The sequence below is a fragment of the Bos taurus genome, chromosome X, assembly GCF_002263795.3.
Source record: "Bos taurus isolate L1 Dominette 01449 registration number 42190680 breed Hereford chromosome X, ARS-UCD2.0, whole genome shotgun sequence".
NCBI classification, from domain to species: Eukaryota; Metazoa; Chordata; class Mammalia; order Artiodactyla; family Bovidae; genus Bos; species Bos taurus.
The window spans coordinates 91959054-91981759 of NC_037357.1; the positions used below are offsets into that span (position 1 = coordinate 91959054).

General features: G+C 46.4%; 2 protein-coding genes across 3 annotated transcripts in view; one reads left to right on the forward strand and one right to left on the reverse strand.

Annotated features, from left to right (window-relative positions):
• The first annotated feature begins 1610 nt into the window (after positions 1 to 1610).
• TSR2 (TSR2 ribosome maturation factor) lies at positions 1611 to 6570 on the forward strand. The gene is made up of 5 exons (NM_001035097.3): positions 1611 to 1709; positions 1873 to 1963; positions 4544 to 4635; positions 5193 to 5366; positions 5593 to 6570. The coding sequence occupies exons 1-5, from the start codon at positions 1629 to 1631 to the stop codon at positions 5725 to 5727; spliced, it is 573 nt and encodes a 190-aa protein (NP_001030269.1). The 5' UTR covers positions 1611 to 1628; the 3' UTR covers positions 5728 to 6570.
• Positions 6530 to 22706, reverse strand: part of FGD1 (FYVE, RhoGEF and PH domain containing 1) — a 38294-nt gene continuing 22117 nt past the window's right edge. Inside the window, exons 7-18 of one of the 2 annotated variants that reach the window (XM_005228195.5) lie at positions 20930 to 21086; positions 20686 to 20824; positions 16177 to 16235; positions 15897 to 16043; positions 15403 to 15495; positions 15151 to 15230; positions 11123 to 11153; positions 10515 to 10616; positions 10030 to 10155; positions 9691 to 9852; positions 7974 to 8117; positions 6530 to 7467 (exon numbers count right to left, since the gene is read on the reverse strand). In XM_005228195.5, the coding sequence (XP_005228252.1) occupies positions 7162 to 7467; positions 7974 to 8117; positions 9691 to 9852; positions 10030 to 10155; positions 10515 to 10616; positions 11123 to 11153; positions 15151 to 15230; positions 15403 to 15495; positions 15897 to 16043; positions 16177 to 16235; positions 20686 to 20824; positions 20930 to 21086 (1546 nt within the window). In that variant the 3' untranslated portion in view covers positions 6530 to 7161. 2 annotated transcript variants of the gene reach the window in all.

Below are 22706 nucleotides of genomic sequence, written 5' to 3' on the forward strand. Positions count from 1 at the left end.
TCACTGTATGGCCTCATTTTACCTTAATCATCTCTTTAAAGACTCTGCCTCCAGATACAGTCACATTCTTGGGGGTAGGGCTTGAATATATGAATGGGAGAGGGGTGCAGGGAGGACAAAACTCAGGCCCTAACAGCAGGTGTCACCACATCTAATTTCAAAACATTTTCATTTTCACTAAAAGAAACCCTATACTCCTTAGCAATCAGGCCCCATTTCCTCCCTTCCCCTATTCCTGCTGCTGCTGCTGCCTAGTCACTTCAGTCGTGTCCGACTCTGTGCAACCCCATAGATAGCAGCCCACCAGGCTCCTCCGTCCCTGGGATTCTCCAGGCAAGAACACTGGAGTGGGTTGCCATTTCCTTCTCCAATGCATCAAAGTGAAAAGTGAAAGTGAAGTCACTCAGTCGTGTCCGACTCCTAGCGACCCCGTGGACTGCAGCCCACCAGGCTCCTCCATCCATGGGATTTTCCAGGCTAGAGTACTGGAGTAGGGTGCCATTGCCTTCTCTGTGCCCTATTCCTAGGCAACAATTAATCTATTTTCTGTCTCTATAGATTGGCTTATTCTGTACATTTCAGATAAATGATACCATATAATATATGGGCTTTTTTTGACTAGTTGGGAGTGATGTCACTTTTCATTCCTGATTTCAGTAATTTGAATCTTCTCTTTTTTCACTTCGTCTATCTAGCTAAAATTTTGTCAATTTTGTTGATCTTTCTTAAAAACACTACTTTTGGTTTTATTGATTTTCTCTATTGTTTTTCTACTTTCTGTTACATTTATTTCCTCTCCAATTTTATTTTCTTCCTTCCTTCTGCTTGCTTTGGGATTACTCTATTCTTTTTCTAGTTTCTGAAGGTGGCGTATCAGGTTATTCATTTAAGATTTTTCTTTTTTAATAGGGATGTTTATATCTATAAGATTCCATTTAAGCATTGCTTTAGCTGCACCTCATGAATTTTGGTGTGCTGTGCCTTAGTTTCAAGTTATTTCAAGATGTCTCGTTTTCCGTTGTGATTTTTTTTTTCTTTTACTCATTTGTTATTTAGAAGTGTGTTAAAATACACATATTTGTGAATTCCACAAACGCCTTTCTGTTATTGAATTCTAATTTCACCCCACTGTGGTTGAAAAACCATCTTTATATGGTTTTAATCCTTTTAAACTTATTGAGGGCTGCTTTAGGACATAACATATGGTCTGTCCTGGAACACGTTCCACTTGCACTTCAGAAAAATGTGTATTCTGCTGCCGTTGGGTGGAGTGTTCTGGATACATTATTAAATGCAGATTTGTAGGCATTGCTATCTGAGGTTGCTGTCCAAGGGCCTGAAATCTGCATCCTTAGTAAGTTCCCCACATCTTCTCTACGCAGTACCCTGTGTCCCGAATTCATGGACCTAGGGGTCCTCCACTCCTGGTTTCCTTAGATTTAATTATAGGTGAGCAACAGTGTTGGTGTCATCGATTCCTCGACAGACTTTTCTATTGCTCTTGTCTTGCTACCAGGTCAGCGGAAAGGCGAATCTGCATTCTCAGGCTCGGCTTTCGACTCCTTCTGTCTGGGCGGTACTGCGCAGGTATTGGCCCGCCTGGGCGTCACGTGGTCCGCGGCCGGATGATGGCGGACGCTGCTGAAGATTCGCGAGCGCTCTTCGGGGCGGCAGTCCGTGCGGCGCTGGAGGCCTGGCCCGCCTTGCAGGTGAGCGGAGTCGCGGCTGGGATAAAGGTTAGCGACCGGGAGAGAACAGGAGTTGGTTTAGCGAGCCGCCTGGGGCTTGGTTGGGCGGCATAAACAGCGGAATTCTGCGCCACTGCAGGCGGGCTCCCAGACTGACGTGATGGGCTTGGGTCTGTATTCGCAGATCGCTGTGGAGAACGGCTTCGGAGGTGTGTATAGCCAAGAGAAGGCTGAGTGGCTCGGGGGTGCAGTGGAGGAGTATTTCTTCCGCAATGGTGAGTGAATGTAAGGCTCTGGGACTTGTTTCTGTGGGGGCGTGAGGAGGAGGCGGCTGCCGATTCTAGTGAATCCACACTTCTTGAGCAATTGTCGGTTGGTACCTGAGGGCGAGGTGGAATGAACGCAGGCTTTGAAGTCAGAATCCTGAGTTCGAATGCCTCGTTGGCCGTGCCATTGACTCAGGGTATCATGCTGGACAACTATTGTCGCCCTGCCTCGATACTCAGTTTCCTAATTTGTAAAATGGATGTAAAAGTATCCACCAGCGTGATCCTATATATTAGTCGCATCATGTAATTTAAAATTTTTCAGCCGCCACATTAATAAAGTAAAAAGAAGCAGATGAAATGAACTGCTCACCTCAATAGATCCAAAATATTTCAACATGTAGTCAGTATAAAACGCTGTTAATGAGATGTTTTACATCCTTTTTTAGTATTAAATTTTCAAAATCTGGTGGGTATTTTGCAGTTTTAGCACGTCTCATTGTTTTTTTGCCTAGCCACATTTTAAGTGCTCAGTAACCACATTTGACTATTTGGACAGCAGAGATCTACATCTTTGATGCGTCTTGAGGGTCGTATAAGAACAAAGGGTCCTACAGGGAGTCTTTTACGAAATAAGGTTTTTTACAGTATTCTTCATTTAGTTTTTTAGTCTTGGAGGTGACATTAGGCAGAGTCCTTTCTCTCAAGGAAATTTACCATCTAGTGAGAGATCCAGATAAGTAAATAGGCATTTGCAGACAGGGTGATAGGTGTTCTAATAATGAGGAGCTCAGGATGCTTGGGTAATGTGAGCTGGGGGAGAAGCCGTCTTTCGGAGATCTTTAGGGAGTGGTGGGGATTGGGCTGAATCTTAAGGGATGAGAAGGAGTTAACAAGGAGGGGAGGCAGAGAGAGCAACACTCAGAAATAAGTCCTGTGGTATGAGGAGATTATGTGTTATATTTGGATAGTGGCAGGGAGCTCAGTGTTAGAATAGGGATGTGTGTGTGTGCTTGTGGGTATGTGGAAGGGAGGAATGGTGGAAAATGAAGATGGGAGATGGGGAAGCCCCTGGAAAAAGAGTGAGACATGGAAGGACTTATGTGCCTTTGATTTTTGTCCTTTAGGCCAGCGTTTGCCAGAATGCATGGTTTGGAAGACTAGTTCTATTAGATGTTCTGTGAAGAAAAAGCTTCTCCAGTCAAATTATATAAGGAAAGCTCTTTTCTTCAGCTCTTACTTAAGAGTCACAGTAATCATTAACATATTAAAGGCTTGGATAAGGACAAGAACCACCGAAAAGAAACCTGTTTACCTTTGTTTCCCTTTAGTTTTTTTTTTGAATAACTTCCCTTAAAATCCAGGAGGCCAGTTATTTTTCAAAAGCAGAATATGAAACACTGCAGTTAGGTGATTAAAAATTCATGAGCAGGATCTAATAGGATGGGGTTTTCTGGCTAGAAAGTTCAGAAAGTAGTCAGTATGGAGCATGGACTTTAGAGGGAAAGACTAAGGAGAGGGCTGTGTTTGTCTAGAGAACGACGAGGCCTGAATTAGGGCATTAGTTATGGGAAAGAAGGGATGGCTCTAAGGAAATTGTTTGACTGTAGAGGGGGAGGGAAAATGGGGCAGGTTTCTAGTTTCTAGTCACTGGGTGGCTTAGGTGCCTTTCATGGACTAGAAGAACACTGGAGAATGAAAATTAGGTTTGGAGGGTAAGATGATTAATCTGGCTTTGGATATGGAGGGTCTGAAGCACCTGTGGAACAGGTGGAGTGTAGCCTGGGTTGGAGACTGATTTGGGGGGTATTTGAATGGTAGGGAAAGCGAAGAGGGTGAATGAGCTCTCCCAGAGGGAAGAGAGAGCAAGGAGCTTTGTGGAAGACTTTCTTATTTTCTAATTCAGAAAAAGCAGAGCATGGGCCCCTAAGGTAACTGAAGCTGAGAGAGGAAGTCTCAGCTAAAGTCATACAATAGGACATTGAGGTCAAGGCTGTGATGATTTCATCATGGCAAGTACTGAACATCTGTTTCTTCTTACCTATCCCATTGGTGTGTGGCCTCCTGTGTCAGTGGAACCACAGTTGTGAAGTCTTTACATTTCAAAAACTTCAGCCCTTGAGTAATGGAAATGAACATGGATTTCCATTGTTCCAAACAAACAATGCCTGTGCTAGGCATTGTTTGGGTGACTTCTCATAACAGACCTTCAAGGAGGTTACCATTAACCTCACTTTGCAGAAGAGAAAACAGTCTTGGAGATGAGTAACTCACATGCTCAAGGTCATGTGGGGAGGAGGCTGGTTAAAATAGGCCAGCTGAAAAGAGGGTGAGTGTGGATGGAATGCTCCAGGAATAGAGGACTTGGTAGAGTGCAGGTTGGAAATTAGGTATTTAATGTTTGTTTTTTTTTCTTTTTAAAAATCATGTTAAAACCTGGAATGTAGAACACTTTAGCAAATAAAAAGCTCATTCAATCTTAATCCACCAATCAAATGTGGATCCACCAAGTAGGTACTTAAGAGTAGTGGGCAAGGGTGATGAAGTTGGCTGGTCTTTGACCAGAGGACTTTATCCTTTCATACTCAGCTGACTTGGAGCTAGATGAGGTGGAGGACTTCCTCGGGGAGCTAATGATGAACGAGTTTGATACAGTTGTGGAGGATGGGAGTCTGCCCCAGGTGAGCATGTCATGGATACAACTACCATCTTCCTGCCTGCAGCCTTTCTTCTCCCTAGCTGTCTGTTTTAGATGAACACTTTTGGCTGTAACCATTCTTTTCTTGAGTCCTGTGCAAGAACTTGCTATGACCCCCGTTGCCTAAAGGAAAATTTAGTCTTCCCAGGCCTTTCAAATCCTGCTTGTGTTATTTCTCTCCATGTATCATTCTCAGTCAGGTCTGTTTGTCACCTCCATCTCAGGGGCACACCATGCAGGTACATTTCCAAATGTTCTGGTTAAATCACTACTCCTGCTAGGATTGCTTTCCCTTTTTACGTCTTCTGTCTTTCAAACCCAGTTCTAGTGCCTTCTGTGGTAGGAGGGCCTCCTTCAACACTTCAGGCCCTTAATGAGCCCTTCATATGTGGTTGCTTCAGTAGTGAACTCCTTGGGGAGGAAAGATCCCCATTCTCTTCTGGAAAATTCCAGACCCCTCCCCACTCTTGTTGCAAACACGAGCTGGTTGTATTGTAGGTTCTCTAGAAAATCGAAGTTGGTTGAATGTTTTCTTGGTAGGTGAGCCAGCAGCTGCAGACCATGTTCCACCACTTCCAGAAGGGTGATAGGGCTGCTCTGAAGGAGATGGCCTCTCTCATCACCCAAAGAAAGTGCAAGGTCAGAGCCACTGCACTGCCGACAGCTGGAGAGACCGATGAGGATGATGATGCAAACAGCGTGGAGGAGATGGAGGTGAAAGGGGTGCAACTCTTGGGTGTGGAGATGTAGATATTTTCAGTCTTATGGGAGATCAGCTAATTTCGCAGGGAAGTGATGGGGGGTGGTGGTTGTATTATCCATAAAGGGCAGGAAATTTTCCCAAGGTCTCATGGCCAGTCCTGGCAAAGCTAGGAGAGCCTGGGTCTCCATTGGCCATAGCTGGGGGTTTATTTAGCTCTCTCTTGTATTTCTCCCCTAGGTTGCAGCTACGAATGATGGGGCAGCTACAGATGGGGTCTGCCCCCAGCCTGAACCCTCTGGTCCAGACTCCCAGACTATTAAGGAAGAGGATATAGTGGAGGATGGCTGGACCATTGTCCGGAGAAAGAAGTGAATGGGGCTGGAAATGGTCTGGGTCCTTGTATGTTAGTTGTTTGGGATTTGTTTGTAGGGTTTTTGTTGGAGGGTTGCAGACCTGTGGACTGGTTATCCCATATCCACCCTCTCCCCATTCCCTTGTCCAGCTCCTTCCAGGGGAAGAAGAGCCCAAGGGTCCTTGGACTTGGGGTGGTCTGAGTGATGAGGCCTGATTTCCTAGCAAAGTGCCTCTTGGGTGCAACCAGTGTGAAGAGGGAGGGATGAGTGGGTGTGGGAATGACTGGAGGAGAAGCTAAATGCTGGTTGATAGTAGGCAGGTGAATGTGTGAAGGGGGAGAGCCAGCAGGAGAACCAATATTCCTGCTGGGTAAGGAGTGGTGAGATGAGCTTGCAAATAGAAGAGAGATCAGTTGAAGATATGAAAGTAGCTGTGGTACCTGCTCTCCCCCAACCCCCACACAGAACAGCTCTGTGCTCCTGAACCTCCCAGGGATATTTCCTTCCTGCAGCCCAGGGTCTGGCCCTAGGTTCCTTCAGGATGTCTAAGACCTTGTCTAGGCAGTGAGTTCAGGGGACCTGGGCTTTGTTTTCTGTCTCCTCCAACCTCTTTCCAAACACCTCATCCCATTGAAGTCACCTCAATAAATAATACCTTATTGTTTAATTTGTGGCTTGACCTGTGAGTAGTTTTGGAAGCATCGTTCTGGGAGCTGAGCTTCGGAGCTCAACAAGGGAGCAGTTTCTGGGCCTACCCCAACAACCTGTTACTTTGGACAAACAAACAGATGGACAAATGGAGCACAGCTGCGCTCTGAAAGTTTCTGTAAGCTTGAAATAAACTGTATTTTTCTTTAAAAAACAAAACAGAGTATTCTTTGTCCTCCCCCGTGTTCCCCTGTCCTGCCCAGTGGCCCTGCCATGGGTCTAGACGATAAAATACTGGGTAGCCCTGGGGGCCAGGTAGAAGCTGTAAGCCATGGGAGAGGCAGGAGGGGTCTGGTCACCACCCCACATAGCATCATACATATGAAGACACTAGTTGAAGGGGCAGGGGTGGGCCAGGGCCATGGGGTCTGTGGCAGAGCTGGCACTTGAATCCAGATCTCCTGCCTCTGGTGCTTTGGAGGGAATTGGGTGGAGGCAGGATCTGTAGGGTATTGAGGGGTTGGGGGAAAATGGCCTAATTCAGGAAGGTCTAGCAACAGCCCCCACCCTCCCTGGGGGGACAGGGTTTAAAAAAAATTAACCACACTGTACGAATATTTTTTTTAAAAGCCCAGGTTTTGTGAAAAGATGAATTAAAAAAACCCGAGACCCAGCATTCAGGATTGAAAGTGCCCATGATGGGAGTTCAAGTATTGACTGAGCTGGGAGGGTGGGGGCTGGGGCCCTTAATTGGACATGGGCAGCTAGAGTGTAGGGCAGGGGGTCCCAGTTACCCACAAACCCCCTAGGTCTTATCTCGGGTCTGGGGGGCTTCGGAGGGTTCAGCAGTGGCTCCTGAAGCTGCCACTGGCACCTCTTCCATCTCCCTGTCCTCAGACAGTGTGGGCCCTGGGCAGAACGTGTCCCCACGGCCTGCCCGGCCAAGCACAGCCATCCAGCGCCGCTGTAGCTCCTCTGTCTCAGGACTGAAGTACCAGCTCAGGTGGCTCTGGGTGATCTTGAAGACATGCCGTCTGTCAGGCCGCTCCCCAGCCTCAGGAGGCCCCACCTCAAAGCCAATGAGGGGCAGGCTGCGCTGCGCTTTCACATCCTGGGGGACAGGGACAGAGCTAGGGTCACCTTGGGGTTGGGCTTCTCACTGGTTTTACATCTTCTAAACCCCTCTTTTTCTTTCCCTGCTCAAGAACCTTAAATGGTTTAACTGAGCAATAGGAAAATGAACTGGGGCTAGAACTGCAGGCTGATTCAAATACCTCTTTCCTTCCACACCCCAAGCCAGCTAGGCTAGTTTAGAGCCTATAATGTTTTCAGGCCTTTGCCCTCTTCTCCATCTTGCTCACTCCAAATTGGATTAAGCAGTATCTCGTCTCCACTCCAGCTTCCTTCCCCCATAACTCACCCGACTTATCCTTACATACGTTGATCCATAATCACTCCTTGTCTCGAGCCTGTCTTTGTCTCATAAGGGTGGGGGCTTCTGATTTCCCCTTAGGTTCACACTATCCTCCAAGGCCAAGGAGAGGTGAAGGACTGAGAGGAAAGGAGAGTAGCCTGGCTTTGCCAGGTGGCTGAAAGGACCAGGAGTAGGATACATACCTGAGGGGCTCCGTAGATGTACAGCACCAAGGGTTCGTTCTCAGGGACCACAAACCATGCCTTGTGCCAGCCTTTTCCACCCTTCTCCATGTAGTGTAGGAAGCTGCAGATGACACTGTTCTCCGCAGCCACTGAGGCCTGTTTCTGTGACCAGAGACATGAGGGGCATCAATATTGATAGGAGGCCTACCTTGGCTCCAGCACCCCCTCAGCATAGGGATTGCTATTCACATGTCTCAGGAGAATATTGAAGCTCAGGTGGCAGGAGTGATTTGCCCACTGTCAACCCAGTGAGGGAGAAGGCAATGGCACCCCACTCCAGTACTCTTGCCTGGAAAATCCCATGGACGGAGGAGCCTGGTAGGCTGCAGTCCATGGGGTTGCTAAGAGTCGGACATGACTGAACGACTTCACTTTCACTTTTCCTTTCATGGAGAAGGAAATGGCAACCCACTCTAGTGTTCTTGCCTGGAGAATCCCTAGGACGGGGGAGCCTGGTGGGCTGCTGTCTATGGGGTCGCACAGAGTCAGACAGGACTGAAGCGACTTAGCAGCAGCAGCAGCAACCCAGTGAGAGTTGAAATTCAAAGCCAGGCTTATCTGCTGGATTCGGGCCATGGCTACTGCCTCTAAGGCTTGGTGGGAGGGGTGTGTAACTCTCAGTGGAAGCCCCTAAATGTCAGTCAGGCATTCTTCCATCAGTCCATTTATTCCTCAAGTCATTTATGCATTTACACTTCATCTTTTTTTCAGTCTTCCATCACATGCATTCCCTATACTCAGTGAGAAGCAACTTAGCACCGTGGTTAAGGGGTTGGGTGGGTGGGTGGGTAAGGTAGTCAGGCTCAGAATCCCAGCCCTAGATGGAAATGTTGACTTGGAAGGAGAGCATATAGGGCTGTTCTGAGGATTAAATTAGTTACTATATGTAAAGTGCTTAGAAGAGTGCCTGGCATGGAGTTAGCTTTCTTTAAGTGTTAAATAAATACCTCAATTTAGTTACAAAGCATAAGTTTATGTATGTGCATGTATCTAGAAAGATAGGAAGCATAAGCATTAATGGTGGTAATCTCTGGGTCGAAGGAATTTGTAGTAGTAGTTTAGTCACTAAGTGATGTCCAACTCTTTTGCGACCCCATGGACTGTAGCCCACCATGCTCCTCTGTCCGTGGGATTTCCCAGGTGAAAATACTGGAGTGGTTTGCCGTTTCCTTCTCCAGGGGATCTTTCCAACTCAGGGATTGAACCTGTGTCTCCTGCATTGGCAGGTAGATTCTTTACCACTGAGTTACCAGGGAAGCCCTGGGTTAAAGGAATATGGTATTTTTATTATTTTTGGTTATGATGTCTAACTTTCTTCAATGCACATATCCATTGTAATAAGAAAAGGTATTTTGTTAGTCAAAAGAAAATCCCAGCTCTGCCACTCACTGTGTAACTTGGGCAAATATACCTCCCTGGGCCTCAGTTTCCTCCTTTGTAAAACAAGAATAGGAAAAGCATTGATAGATAAGTTACTGTGAAGATTAAACATCTAAAGCACTTAAATAAAAATTACTCTTTGATTCACTTTTGTACTCATTTTATTCACTCGAAGCCTGGGGTCACTTGTTCAGCGCATGCACATGGTATTACAATTTCAGAGATGCCCAGGCCTTAGTCACCACTGCGTGAGTGGCTGGTGCCCCTGTGGTCAGTTGAGGGGCCTGGGTCTTACCTCCAGGATGGACCTCCGGCGCTGGGGTGTATGCTGGCTGCAGGCTGGGCTGCTCCCGGGTACCCCATGCAAGGCCACGTAGCAGTCAGTGCACACACGGTTGGAACGGTTGTTGTCATAGACAAGGCGAGCCCGAAACTCGGAGCACTTCCCACAAACCACCTGGGGTGGCAAGTGGGTAAGAACAGCCTGATTCCAGTGGGTCTTCCCCTTCAGTGTACCAACTCCCACAGTGAACTTCACAACCTCCCCCCACTTAGAGGGTGCCCTCTTAGAAGTGGGCCTTTGGGTTGCCAGCCTGTCTGTTCCATAGCTCTGCCCCTGCCTCTCAACACTTACATGTCCACAGGCCTTGCAGTGGTGCCTGCGTTTTGTGATGGAATTGAAGGGCTCCTGGCAGCGCATGCACATGGTGACTTCCTTTTCTCGGATGGGCGTAGGTGCCCGCTTTCCAAGATCCACATTCTGGAGAGAGGGCCAGGTCTCCAGTCAGAGAGTCAAACTCAGACTCCCCAGCCCAGTCCATCCAGCCCTCGCCCAGGCTTGGATCATCATTGGTAGGCAACTGACAGATTCTGAAGACCTGCCTTTGAGTCCTGGCTCTGCTCTACTTCACTGTGCTATTGAAAACCTGTCACTTGTACCAATACTTTTCGGGCATTAGTTTCCCCAATAATTTCTCTATGACCCTACCAACAGAAGCCTGTGCTTCTGCAGTCATCTACTGCCTCTCTGGGAAGAGGAGAGGAGTATCTCAAGGTAAGGTGGGCACCTGGAGGTCTGGAGGGGATCCTGGTGCAGAAGGAGGGGATGTGGACTCTTACCGGAGAGTTGGGGGGTGTGTCTTCATCTTCCCTGTTTGTGGAGTTTAACAGCTTGAAGGTCTCCAGCGTCTGTTCGTGCTTCAGGAGGGTAGAGTTGATGGCCTGGGAGAGGTATAAGAAATAAGAGGTCAAAACCCAACTATCTATTTCCACCCTTACCTCACTGTCCTATAAACTAGCTTGGAGTCAGAAAAGTTGGATTCTAGACCCAGCTCTATACCTTGCTAGATGTATGACCTTGGGTAAGTCCCTTCCCAAAATCCAGGTCTCAGTTCTTATATTTGTGAAATGGGGGAAGGGGATTGATCAGTGGCTGAAAAGCCACAGAAGGCCTTCCTGACAAATGTCTGGGGTTAAATGTTTTACAGGGCTTAACTCACTGAGGTTACACCTTCAGAGGAGCCAGCTTTCTAAAGAACTGGGTAGTTTCTCCTTAACCTCTGGACCTCAGTTTGCTTATCTGTAAAATGGGGATGGTAAAATTTATTGGAAGGCAGATGTCCAGGCCCATTATGGTCAGATGTGAATATTAGGGTTGAGCCCCCCACCCCCAGAAGACCTGTTAATACTCTTCCAGCCCCCTACCACAAAGCCTTCTTAGATGTTACCTGGACCCAGTCTTTCTTCTCTTCCTCAGTCCTTGGGTAGGGAAGGTGGTGGGGGCAGGGGGAAAGAAAGATGTTGGGTTAGGCAGGCCAACCAAAAGCAATTGGAGTGGTAAAGAGCAGATGTTTTGGAGTTGGAAAGATCTGAGTTTGACCTTCTTGCTCCTTCACTTACCACTTATGTGACCTTTAGGCAAGTCATATAACCTGAGTTTACTTATTGAACAGTTATTAATACTTTCCAGACCCTGTGTTAGGAGCCTGGGCCTCAGAGCAGACCCTACATCAAGGAAGGAGCTCACGGGGGCAGACATGGACAATACAGGGGAATCAGTGCTGTGACAAAGGGAAAATGGGGCTGAGGAGCCCAGGAAACCTGTCCCATCCTGGAGTTTGGGTGGGGGCTACTAAAGATGTTTTCCTCAAGGAGGTGCTAGCCCTCAAGTAGAGGGGGTTAGGTTGAAGTGTGTGAATTAGCATATAGAATGTACAGGAAACCATGAACAGTTCCCTGTTTGTGCTAGAATGTCAAGTTTGAGAAAGGAGGGCAGTTTATTTTTCTTCACTTGTAAGAATGGATGATAATTATCGGCCTGGGTTCTGAGCAGTAACTGGAAAGTGAAAGTTGTTCAGTCATGTCTGACTCTTTGTGACCCCATGGACTATACAGTCCATGGAATTCTCCAGGGCAGAATACTGGAGAATTTCCCTTCTCCAGGGGATCTTCCTGATCCAGGAATCGAACTGGGGTCTCCTGCATTGCAGGCAGATTCTTTACCAACTGAGCTATTAAAGCAGTAACTGAGGTGATGTGTAAAGTGCCCAGCACAATCCTTGATACACTAGGTGCTCAGTCAGTGTGTTGCTCCTTCCCTTTGCCTTCCTTCCTCAACTCTCCTGTCTGCCCTGGTGCAGGCCCATTAACAGCTCACTAGGAGTAGGAGCCAGCCTCTTGGCTGACTCCCACCTGGCCTCCTCTAATCTCCTTCCACAGTTACACTCCAGTGAAAGCCACTCAATCATGTCCGACTCTTTGTGACCCCATGGACTATACAGTCCATGGAGTTCTCCAGGCCAGAATACTAGAATGGGTAGCCTTTTCCTTCTCCAGTGGATCTTCCCAACCCAAGGATCGAACCCAGGTCTCCCGCATTGCAGGTGGATTCTTTACCTGCTGAGCCACAAAGGAAGCCTTTGTTGATAGACTCTAGACATCAAAAGTATTTTTCTAATATGAAAATATGACTGTATCCTTAGGATCATTTCATGAAAAATCAAGGATGTGAGTCAATATTTAGCTACAAGAATATCCACTGCAATGCTGTTTTATTGTCATGAAAAATTAGAAGCAGTCTATGTGTCCAACAACAGGGGCTCAGGTTTTAAAAAAAGAAATGATAGTATATATCACTACTTCCACACAACATAAGTGAAAAAGCTGTTTATAATATGTTAACTCAAAGCAACATATATAAAATAAACATAGCATTCCCTTTTTGTTTAAAAACACATGTGCCATGAGTGTTTACATTTGTCAGAACTCATCGGTGGTACACTTAAGACCTGTGCATTTCACTCTGAAAATTTGCCTCAAGAAAAAGGAGGAGACCTTAAACAAATATTGAATGCTAGTTAATGATATGCATGCCAAAGTCTTTAGGGGTGAGGTGTATGATATCTGCAATTTACTTGGTGAAATGCATTAAAAAAATTGGATTGGTAGGTGGATGAAATGATAGATTTATGATCAAGTAAATATACCACAATATTAACACTTGAATCTACATGGTGAGCTTGGGTGTTCACTGTATTTAAACTTTCCTTTATTTTGGAAAATACTCATAATAAAATATGGAAAGGAAACATTGTGTGTTTCTGTGTGTGTATACATATGCAAATAGAGGAGAAGTCAGAAAGACTTTCTGCCAACACATCAGCACTGACTGTCTCTGGGTGGTATGGTTCTAGGGGATTTTACTTTATTCTGATTGTACTCTTTTTTACAAATTCTTTTTTATTTATCTATATTTTCTAACTTCTTTGCACTAAACAATATTGCATTTGATGTTTAAGAGCCACAATAGTGTTTTTGGCAGTTCATACTTAAGTATATAGGGGTGAAGAGTCATGTCTGTAATTTACTTTAAAATGGTTCAGCAAAATATTTATATGGCAAAAATATATACTGATTCCTAAGTCAGTGGTTCTAAACCCTGGTGCCAAGTTGAATCATACGAGCAACATCACCTTCTTTGTTCCTGCTGGCAGAGCAAAGTGAAAGTAAAAGTCACTCAGTGGTATCTAACTCTTTGCAACCCCATGGACTGTAGTCCATGAATTCTCCAGGCCCTGGTGCACATAATATTAAAATCATTTGGGGAGCTTTTGAAACTCCCCATCTTCAGGCTATACCCCAGACAAATTAAACCAAAGTCTCCAGGGGTGGGTCCCAGACATCAGTATTTTTTAAAGCTCCTCAGTTGATTCCTATGTCACCAAAGTTGAGAATCAGTTAAGTGGTGGGCATATGAGTGTTTGTATTTCTACTTTTGTGGTTATTTGAAAATTTTCATTAAAAACAACTTTTTAAAGGGCAAAAAAGCAACTGCAAAGCAAACTCTCCATGCCTTCCCTCTGCTACTAGGAGAAAACCCTACACTGCTCGGTGCACCCTTCTGGGCCCAGTATCCCTCTTCAGCCCTCTCCTTCCCATCCTAGCTGATGACCTGTCCCAGTCACTTAGGCTCTGTTGAGCCCTGACTGGGCCCCACATCTGCCCTCCCCTGGCGGTGCCTGTTGTCACGTTTGTTCTCACTTTTCTGGCTTCAGGCCTCTGAGATGCTTAGTCTCTCAGAGCATCAAACCCAACTCCCTTCTCTCATCTTCCAGGACACCCTCTAGCCCACATTCATCTCCTTCTCCTGCCTCCATGCAGTCCCAGCAATGAGAGTTCTGACTCTGATTTCTTAATTCTTTGCTGCCTCTCAGAAGTAGATCATCTACCCACGTGCATTCACTCTCCAGCCCTGACCATGGCCTCGATACCCTATCACCAATTCCAGCTCTGCTTCTTTCTAGCTGTGGGATCTTGGGAAAGGTGTATAACTCTTCTGTGCCTCAGTTTCCTCATCTGTAAAATGGGGTTGATAGTAACAGAGGCTACTTCAAGGGTTTTGAGAGTTCAACTATTAAATTTAAACTTAAGTTAAAGTTAACTTAAAACTGTGCCTCTGGCACAAGAGCAAGTCTTCATTAAATGTGAACTATTATTATAATCATTCAAGTAGAGAATGGATATGAAGGCCCCTTTGTTAAATGGCTGGAAATTATTCTAAAATTTGTTCTTTAAAGATTTTTTATTATGCAAGATTTCAAGCATACAGAAAAGTAGATAGGATAACACAAATACATTAAATATATATTCACTAAATAGATGCAAATTTAAAAAATATTTTGCTATATCTTATACATATGTGTGTGTGTGTGTGTGTGTGTATATATATATATATATATATAGGCTGATATAAATCATTTAAAAATAAGTTACAGATATCATCATACTAAATCATCATACATCACCAAAAAAAAAAAAAAAGGCCATTCCCCTATATCCTCGTATACCATTATCACACCTGAGAAAGTTAGCAATAATGCCCTGGTAGCTAATGCCCAGTTCATGTTTAGGATTTTCCCTACTGTCTTGAAAATGTCTCTTAGGGCTGTTTTTCTCAAACAAGACTCCTATCATGGACCAGGCATTGCATTTGGTTGTTATTTCTCTTAAATCTCTCAATCCACAATAAACTATTTGTGCTCCTGTTACTCATGTTTGGATTACTATCTCATTCTTCCCTCTCCTCTAACAAAACCCATCAGAAGAGCAAGCATCTTTGGGGAAAGGGACCCATCCTTTCTCTGGAATACTCTCTTCTCTAGGGAGGTAGCCAGTGCCCTGGCACTAGGTCTAGAATGCCTCAGCATATCTGAAGGCAACAGGAGGCTGGAGAGAAGATATAGGCAAGGGCAAGTACCTGGCCTGGAGCTCCAGGGAGCGCTGCTTTCCTGACACCAGGAAGGTCCGAGGCAGATTGAGGTTGGAACTTTCCTTCAGCTGGATGGAGAGAGAAAAGGGCTTGGTGAACTACTGAGCTCACCTACTGAGCTCCACAGGGCCCTTGCCCTCTGCACACATGCACACACTTGGGGTCAGAGTCAGAACATCTTTGTTTCTCCCAGCACCAAGGTCCCACGCCAGGTTCCCCTTCCCACCTCCCGGTGCTCACCTCCATGCCATCTACATCAATGCGTGCCCGCACGCTAAACTTCTGGCCAAGGAGCCGCAGCCTGGGCACACAGTAAAGGAGGCGGTCGTTGAACTAGGAAGGAAAAGGTTTTGGATGTATGTGTGGAGGCCCCACAAGGCCTATGGCTCAGCTCCTTTCCCTTATAGGACTCCTGAAGCTTTACTGCTGGGGACTCAAAGCAATAGATGGGGAAAACAGACCAGATTGGGCACAAAGGTTGCAAGGAAAGAGCCTAGGCATGGGAGTCACTTCCTAGTTGGTTGGCCTTGGGCAAGTCAGTTCTCTCTAAGTCTTAGTTACATAATCTGTAAAGTTGAGAAAAAAAATGCCCAGTATAGGTGGTAAAAATACAGTGCATTAGTAGAGGAAGGAATGGAGAGCAGGAAGTACAGCCTTGGGTGAGTACCGGGTCAATGTGGCATGGCAGGGTAGGGGTGGTGTAGCCCACTTGCACCCCTACCCCTGGCACTTACTAGTATGAGGTATCGGTCTTGAGTGGTCCCATTCTTTGCTGACAGCTTAAGGATGTGGCCTTCTTTTATGAGCTCTTTGGTGGGGCTGACAATGTCTTCCTCACCTCCTAGCAACTCGTATACCTTCAGCAGCTTGTGCATTCGCTCCTGGTAGTGAGTAAAGGGCAAGGTTTGAGGTTCCGGCCTCTCCTCAGATGTCCACAAGTTGCAAGCCTCCCACTCCCCAGGATGGAGATAGGTGGCTGGCCAAGGAAAGGCAGGGGCTAGAAGGGCCACTCACCATTTTGCGGATGGCAGCATTAGAGTGCTCTGCTGCTGTGGCTATCAGCTCCAGAGACTCTGCAGACAGAGTGGGAGGTCAGATAGGGGCTAGCAGAAAAAAGGCTTTGGGAGCTTTTCTGCTCCCTGAATACCTCCTCCTGGCCTGACCACACCCTCCCCATTCCAGAAAGTGCCAGCCTCAAAGATGTCCATAGCAACATCACTTAAAATCAGAAAACGACTCGATTAATGCCACAGTAGTAGCAGAACCACAGGACATGAAATAGCTGGCAGCCAATAAAATGCAAGCTTAAGATTATTATTACCACTAACAAAATAACTGTAATAGTTACATCTGTAACTGGAAGGACATATACCCATGTTTAACAAATTATCTCAGGAGCTTCCCTGGTGGCTCAGTGGTAAAGAATCTGCCTGCCAATGCAGGGTTTTATGGGTTTGATCCCTGTTCCGAGAAGATCCCATGTCAGAGGACAACTAGGCCCATGTGCCATAGCTATTGACTTGTGCTCTAGAGCGGTTAGCTGCAACTACTAAAGCCCACGCACCTAGAGCCCATGCTTTGCAACAAGAAAAACCACTGTAACTAGAAGCCTGAGCACTGCAGCTAGAGAGTAGCTCCTGTTCACCACTAGAGAAAGCCCACCTGCAGCAAGGAAGACCCAGTGCAGCAAAAAATAAATAAATAATTAAAAAAAAAAGTTGTCTCTGCAGCAAAAGAGACACAGATATATAGAACAGTCTTTTGGACTCTGTGGGATAAGGCGAGGGTGGGATGATTTGAGAGAATAACATTGAAATATGTATATTATCATATGTGAAACAGATCGCCAGTCCAGGTTCGATGCATGAGACAGGATGCTCAGGGCTGGTGCACTGGGATGACCCAGAGGGATGGGATGGGGAGGGAGGTGGGAGAGGGGTTCAGGATAGGGAACACATGTACACCCATGGCTGATTCATGTCAATGTATGGCACAAACCACTACAATATTGTAAAGTAACTAGCCTCCAATTAAATAAATTAAAAAAAAAGTTGTCTCTGGATGATGGGACTATGGGTGATTTCACTGTCTTCTTTTTCCAAATTTTTGACAAAGAATACGTATTAACTTTTATAATCAGAAAACAAGTCATATAAAGAAACAGAGACAGTTCTATTCTTTGTCTCAATAATTCTGATGATAGGAATCTATACTAAGAAAATACGTGTTCTGTGTACAAATACACTTTGTTGCAGTGGTGTTTACAGTAATGTCAAACCAGAAATAATGCAACTGTAGGGGTTCAGTTAAACAGAGTAATGTGCATTCATATAACACAATACTAAACAACCTTTGCAAATGATGCTTTTGTAGGATTTTTCGTGATCTGTGAAATGCTCAGGGTATTTTAGGAAAAGGAAAGGATACAAACTTGTGTATACCACATGATTTCAATGCCACAAATATATGTATAAAAAATACCAGTAAGGAATTATGTCAAAATGTTCCTCACTCTTATTCTCTTATTTGTATCATAGATGATTTTCTTCCTTGCCTCTTTCAGCTTTCCTGTATTTCCATACTTCCTATTGTGACTAGGTATCAGAAAAAAATACGAAATAAATCCCTATGCATCTCCACACACTAATGAATCTTGTCCATGCTTGAGGCCCAGCTGCACTGTACCCCACTCTTGTTTGCATGGTGCTGGATTTTCCCATTCAGAAAATATGCACAGGTGCTTCTGAAGAGAGTCCACATGGTTGACCAAGCAAGTGTTATTTTCCCAGGAGGCTGTCTCTCAATGACCAAGTCTTGGTGCTCAAGATCTGTGATCCCTAACCCAGTTCAGGCCTTTCAGGTGCCAGTCTCCAAGTTCCCAGCCCTTTTCCACCCTAGCTGTCAGAGGGCGCGTTTTTACACACAGCTTGCTGTCACTCCTCTGTTCAAATCTGTCAGTGGTTCTCCTATGCCTGCAGGGTAAAGACCCAGTCCTTTAGCCTGGCATTCTAAGCCCTTGGTCAACAGAGGCGTCTGTTGACCTCTCCAGCCTTCTCCACTTGCACCTCCCTAAACATGTCCTGTCTTGCTTCATCTGGCCAACTCAGTCTTCTGGATTCAGCTCACCTCCTCCAAAAAGCCTTCCCTCAGTACCCAGGCTGGGTTAGGACACTGTCTGGGTTCCCACCTTCCCCTTTGCTCCCTTCTGTCCTGCCAGTCACACTATGTATTCACCATGTATTTACCTATCTGTATCCCTCAGCAGACGAGGAGCTCCCTAGGATGGGGAAAAGGTTCTACCACCTTTTCCTGGGCTCCTGAATAGATGCTTTGCCTAGCATTCTTCAACCCTCATAACAACCTTATGTGCCTTGTTTGTCCAATGAGGAAACTGAGAATCAGAGAGAAGAGGTGCAACCCTAGGCTGTGTGCCCCAGGAGGCAGCAGAGCTGACATTAGTGCTGCCCTTTCTTCCACACATTCTGCATGGAGTATGCTGGGTCGTGGAGGTGGGCAGTGCCCAGGAAAGGGGGCAGGAAGAAGACTCTGGCAAGCTGTGGTCATATAAGCTCAGGCCTGTAGAGGCCACTGGGCTCAGACTAATTTGCTATCAGGAACTCTGTCTGGAGGTATCCTGTGTGAGGGTATAGATGGGCTTTTCCAGGGGTCCAGTGGGTACAGGCTCTGTCTGGTGATTCAGTGTGGGGATTTCAGTCCAGGATTTCTTTTGGGGGTTCAGGCTAGGGAGTGTGGTTTGGGGAGCTTTGTCTAGGAGCTTGGTAGTTTGATCTGGAAGCTCTGATGGGGCCTGGTCTGGGCTGGGCAGTCTAGGATCTTGGTTAGAGTTCAGTCTTGGGCTCGGGGGTTGCTGCTCAGGCCAGGAGTTCCAGCTGGCCTGGTTTGGGGAACTCAGTCTAGGGTCCAGGCTCCAGAGTTCAGTCTGGGAAATATAAAGTAGGAAAGTCACTGTGAAATCAGAGATACAATTCAGTGGGGCTCAGATCTGGAGGCACTTTCTGGGGCTCTACCTGGGGATTTTAGTTTGAGGGGTAAAAAAAAAATAGGGAGGTCAACTTAAGATCTTGGACTGGGGAGCCTAGTGAGCACATCTCAGGCTGGCTGTCCTTCAGAAATTCTCATTCTGAGCACCTCAGAAAACTGGACTGGGAAGTTTTCTGAGAGGCTCATCTTTGGGCTCAGTGTGGGGAGTTCAGCTGGCCAAACTCAAGCTCTGAAGTTTATTCTAGGAACTCATATAGGGCTGAGATTGGTATAAAACAGGAAACTAAGTTAGGTGAACTCAATCTGAGGGCTGATTTTAGGAACTCTGTACCTGCTATTGCTTCTGCCTGGGACATGCTCCTCCCTACTCAGCACATGGCTCTCCTCTTCTTATTATTCAGATTTGATTCAAATATCCTCTCTTCTAAGAGGTCACCCAGTCTAAGGTTGGCCCCCCCCAGTCATTTTCACATCACCCTCTCATTCTCTGAATCACACATAGCACCTATCTAATGTTCTCCTGTGTATTTATGACTTTTGTCTACTGTCTATCTCCCCGACTAGAATACACATTCCCTGAGTGAGATCAAGGACCTTGTCTGTCTTGTTCACCTTCCATATCCCCTGTGCCTAGGACAATGCACAGAGCACCAAGGTACTCAGTAAATAGATGAAGGAATGATCTATTATGTTAATGAAGGAATAAATGGAAATAACAGTCTGGGGAGAGAAAGCTGGGAAGACTCTGGGGAGCACTCTTGGGGTATAACCCTGAGGAGTGGGTCTCATATTGAAAGAATCAGAATGAAATCCTTGCTAGTGGTTCAATGTGTGAGTACTTGTCTAGGGAGGTGGTATTTTAGCCTAGAGATCCAAATCTGGGAGGCAGAAAATACGGAGTCCAGTCTGGGGTACTCAGTACTAGGGAGGTGATTTTATGGGGTTCTGATGAAAGACTTGGAGGTTCTTTTGGGAGGGTTATTCTGGGTAGTGACTGGTGGGTATGGAATGAAGCTCTAAATGTGGAGAATGGAAAGTCAGGGGCTTGATGAGACACGTCTCTTTCTGGGGAGCTCAGCAGTGGAGATTCAGTAAAGAAAACTTGGCGTGAGAGGGTCAGTCTGGGCTCTTAGCCTGTTGGCTCAGTCCCTGAGGGTTTAAGCTCAGCTTCATTTTGGATTGGGGACAACTTCATTTGAGAACCAGTCAAGGGGTCAGCCTTGGGGTCTTAACCTAGGGAAGAGATCCCTTTAGGGGATCTTTCTGAGTACACCCATCAAACTCTGGAGTTCCAGTTGGAAACTTCAGGCTGGGGGACTCATGAATGTCCTGTCTAGGTGCTCAGGCAGAGACCTCAACCTGGAGGTTCATCTTGGGGTCTCATTCCAGACACTCAAGGTGGGCTTTTCAGTTTGGAGGTCCTACTCTGAGATCTCAATTACATGGCAATGGAAGGCTGACCCTGTTAGTTGTCTTTGGCGGGGGTAGGGTGGGGAGGAGGGCCCAGTTGTATGTACTCACTTTGGGCGTCCTTGCTGTCCGGGGAGCCATGGGGCAGCTTTAACAGATAGTCCTTGAGAAGCAGCTCATAACGGGGGATGCGCTGCACGGGCTCCAGCATGTGGTGCTGCAATGTCAGGTTGCCACAGGCTTCCTCCTTCTGTGACAGGCAGAAGCAGGAGGGTTCAGGTCTGGCCAAAAACCCCTGACCAGGTCCCCACAGACTTGTCCATCTCAGCTGGTCCCATCCAGCTTCACTGCTTACCTGCACCTCATGGATGATCACTTTAAACTGGGTGGAGCGCTCTGTCCAGGTGTTGACCAGCTCCACAGCTCGGTCAAAGTTCTTCACATACTCGCCATACATTTTGAGGAAGGGTGCCAGCTTCTGCAGGATGTCTCCGATGCGTGGGTAGCGGTCCCTGGGGTGGAAACAGGGGCTGACCTGGTCCTGCTGATCCTTGTCCCACACAGTGCCCCCACTCTACAGGCTATTCTTATCCCAGTCCTGGAAATCTACTTCTCAGCCAGTCTGTTCCTTTGGAAATGCTGCTTATATTATAGAATAAGTAGGCTGAAAGGCTCAGCATGACCTAAGACCACAGCCTGGGCCCACCCACCCCAACTCTGCCCTGCCCTGAGCACAAGGGAAGACTCGTCCTGGGATACCTGAAAGGGCCACTTCATACACTGCCTATTGATTCTGTGCCCAGCCTTGTACTGGGTTATTCTGGTGACACAAATAAGCCACACTTAGCTGATCCCTGAGAAGGTCATGGTCTGGTAGGGGAGTCAAAGTAACCAGACCTGGTTGCACTCCTCAAGAGTCACAGTCTATTGGAGGACACACAGAACCAGACCTTCATTGGTCACAGTCTGCTGGGGGAGACAACAAGAAGTGGCCTTGGTTCAGCCCTCAGTGGTCATAGTAGTTGGGGAGATGTAGGAAGTGACTTCATGTAGCATGAAGATGCACTTTATCCTGTGGGTGTGGGGAGCATGGAGATGATTTAATCAGGAAGTAAAATGGTCTGGTCTGATTGTTGTTCAGAAAGACCATTATGGAAGGTGGTATAGACACTAAAGGATGAATTGGAAGAGGCGAGCCTGGAAGCCAGGAGACTGCCTATGAACCTTGCCTTTCTACCCCAGGACTCAGCTCAGATCTCACCTCTTCAATGAATCCTTTGTTAACCCCTAAGCTAGTTTTGGTCCCTTTGATTCCCACAGCCTCCCATTCTCAGCTCTATCATAGTACTGATGTGAAAGTGAAACACGGCTGCTCAGTCGTGTTTGTGACCCCATGAACTATAGCCCACCAGTCCTCTGTCCATGGAATTGTTCAGGCAAGAATACTGGAATGGGTAGCCATTCCCTTCTCCAGGGGATCTTCCTGACACAGGGATTGAACCCAGGTATCCTGAATTGCAGGCAGATTCTTTACCATCTAAGCCACCAGGGAATAACAACAACAACAATCATAGCACTGATTAAAAAATGGCTCACATTCACTTCAGTTCAATTCAGTCACTCAGTCGTGTCCGACTCTTTGCGACCCCACGGACCGCAGCACGCCAGGCCTCCCTGTCCATCACCAACTCCCGGAGTCTACCCAAACTCATGTCCATTGAGTTGGTGATGCCATCCAACCATGTCATCCTTTGTCGTCCCCTTCTCCTTCTGCCTTCAATCTTTCCCAGCATCAGGGTCTTTTCAAATGAGTCAGCTCTTCGCATCAGGTGGCCAAAGTATTGGAGTTTCAGCTTCAACATCAGTCCTTCCAATGAACACTCAGGACTGATCTCCTTCAGAATGGACTGGTTGGATCTCCTTGCAGTCCAAGGGACTCTCAAGAGTCTTCTCCAACACCACAGTTCAAAACTTAGCACTTAACTATATACTGGGTACTATTTTAAGCTCTCTACATGTATCAACTCATTCAGTCCTTAAAATAACCCTACAAGGTAGGCCATTATTATTACCCTCATTTCACAGCTGAGGAAACTAAAGCGCAGTAACTTAAGAAACTTGCTTAACATTAC

Coding starts and splice junctions, on each gene's coding strand:
- TSR2 (NM_001035097.3), top strand. CDS start 1,629: ATGGCGGACGCTGCTGAAGATTCGCGAGCGCTCTTCGGGGCGGCAGTC. Junction 1,710..1,872: donor AGGCCTGGCCCGCCTTGCAG/GTGAGCGGAGTC, acceptor CTGTATTCGCAG/ATCGCTGTGGAGAACGGCTT. Junction 4,636..5,192: donor AGGATGGGAGTCTGCCCCAG/GTGAGCATGTCA, acceptor TTTTCTTGGTAG/GTGAGCCAGCAGCTGCAGAC.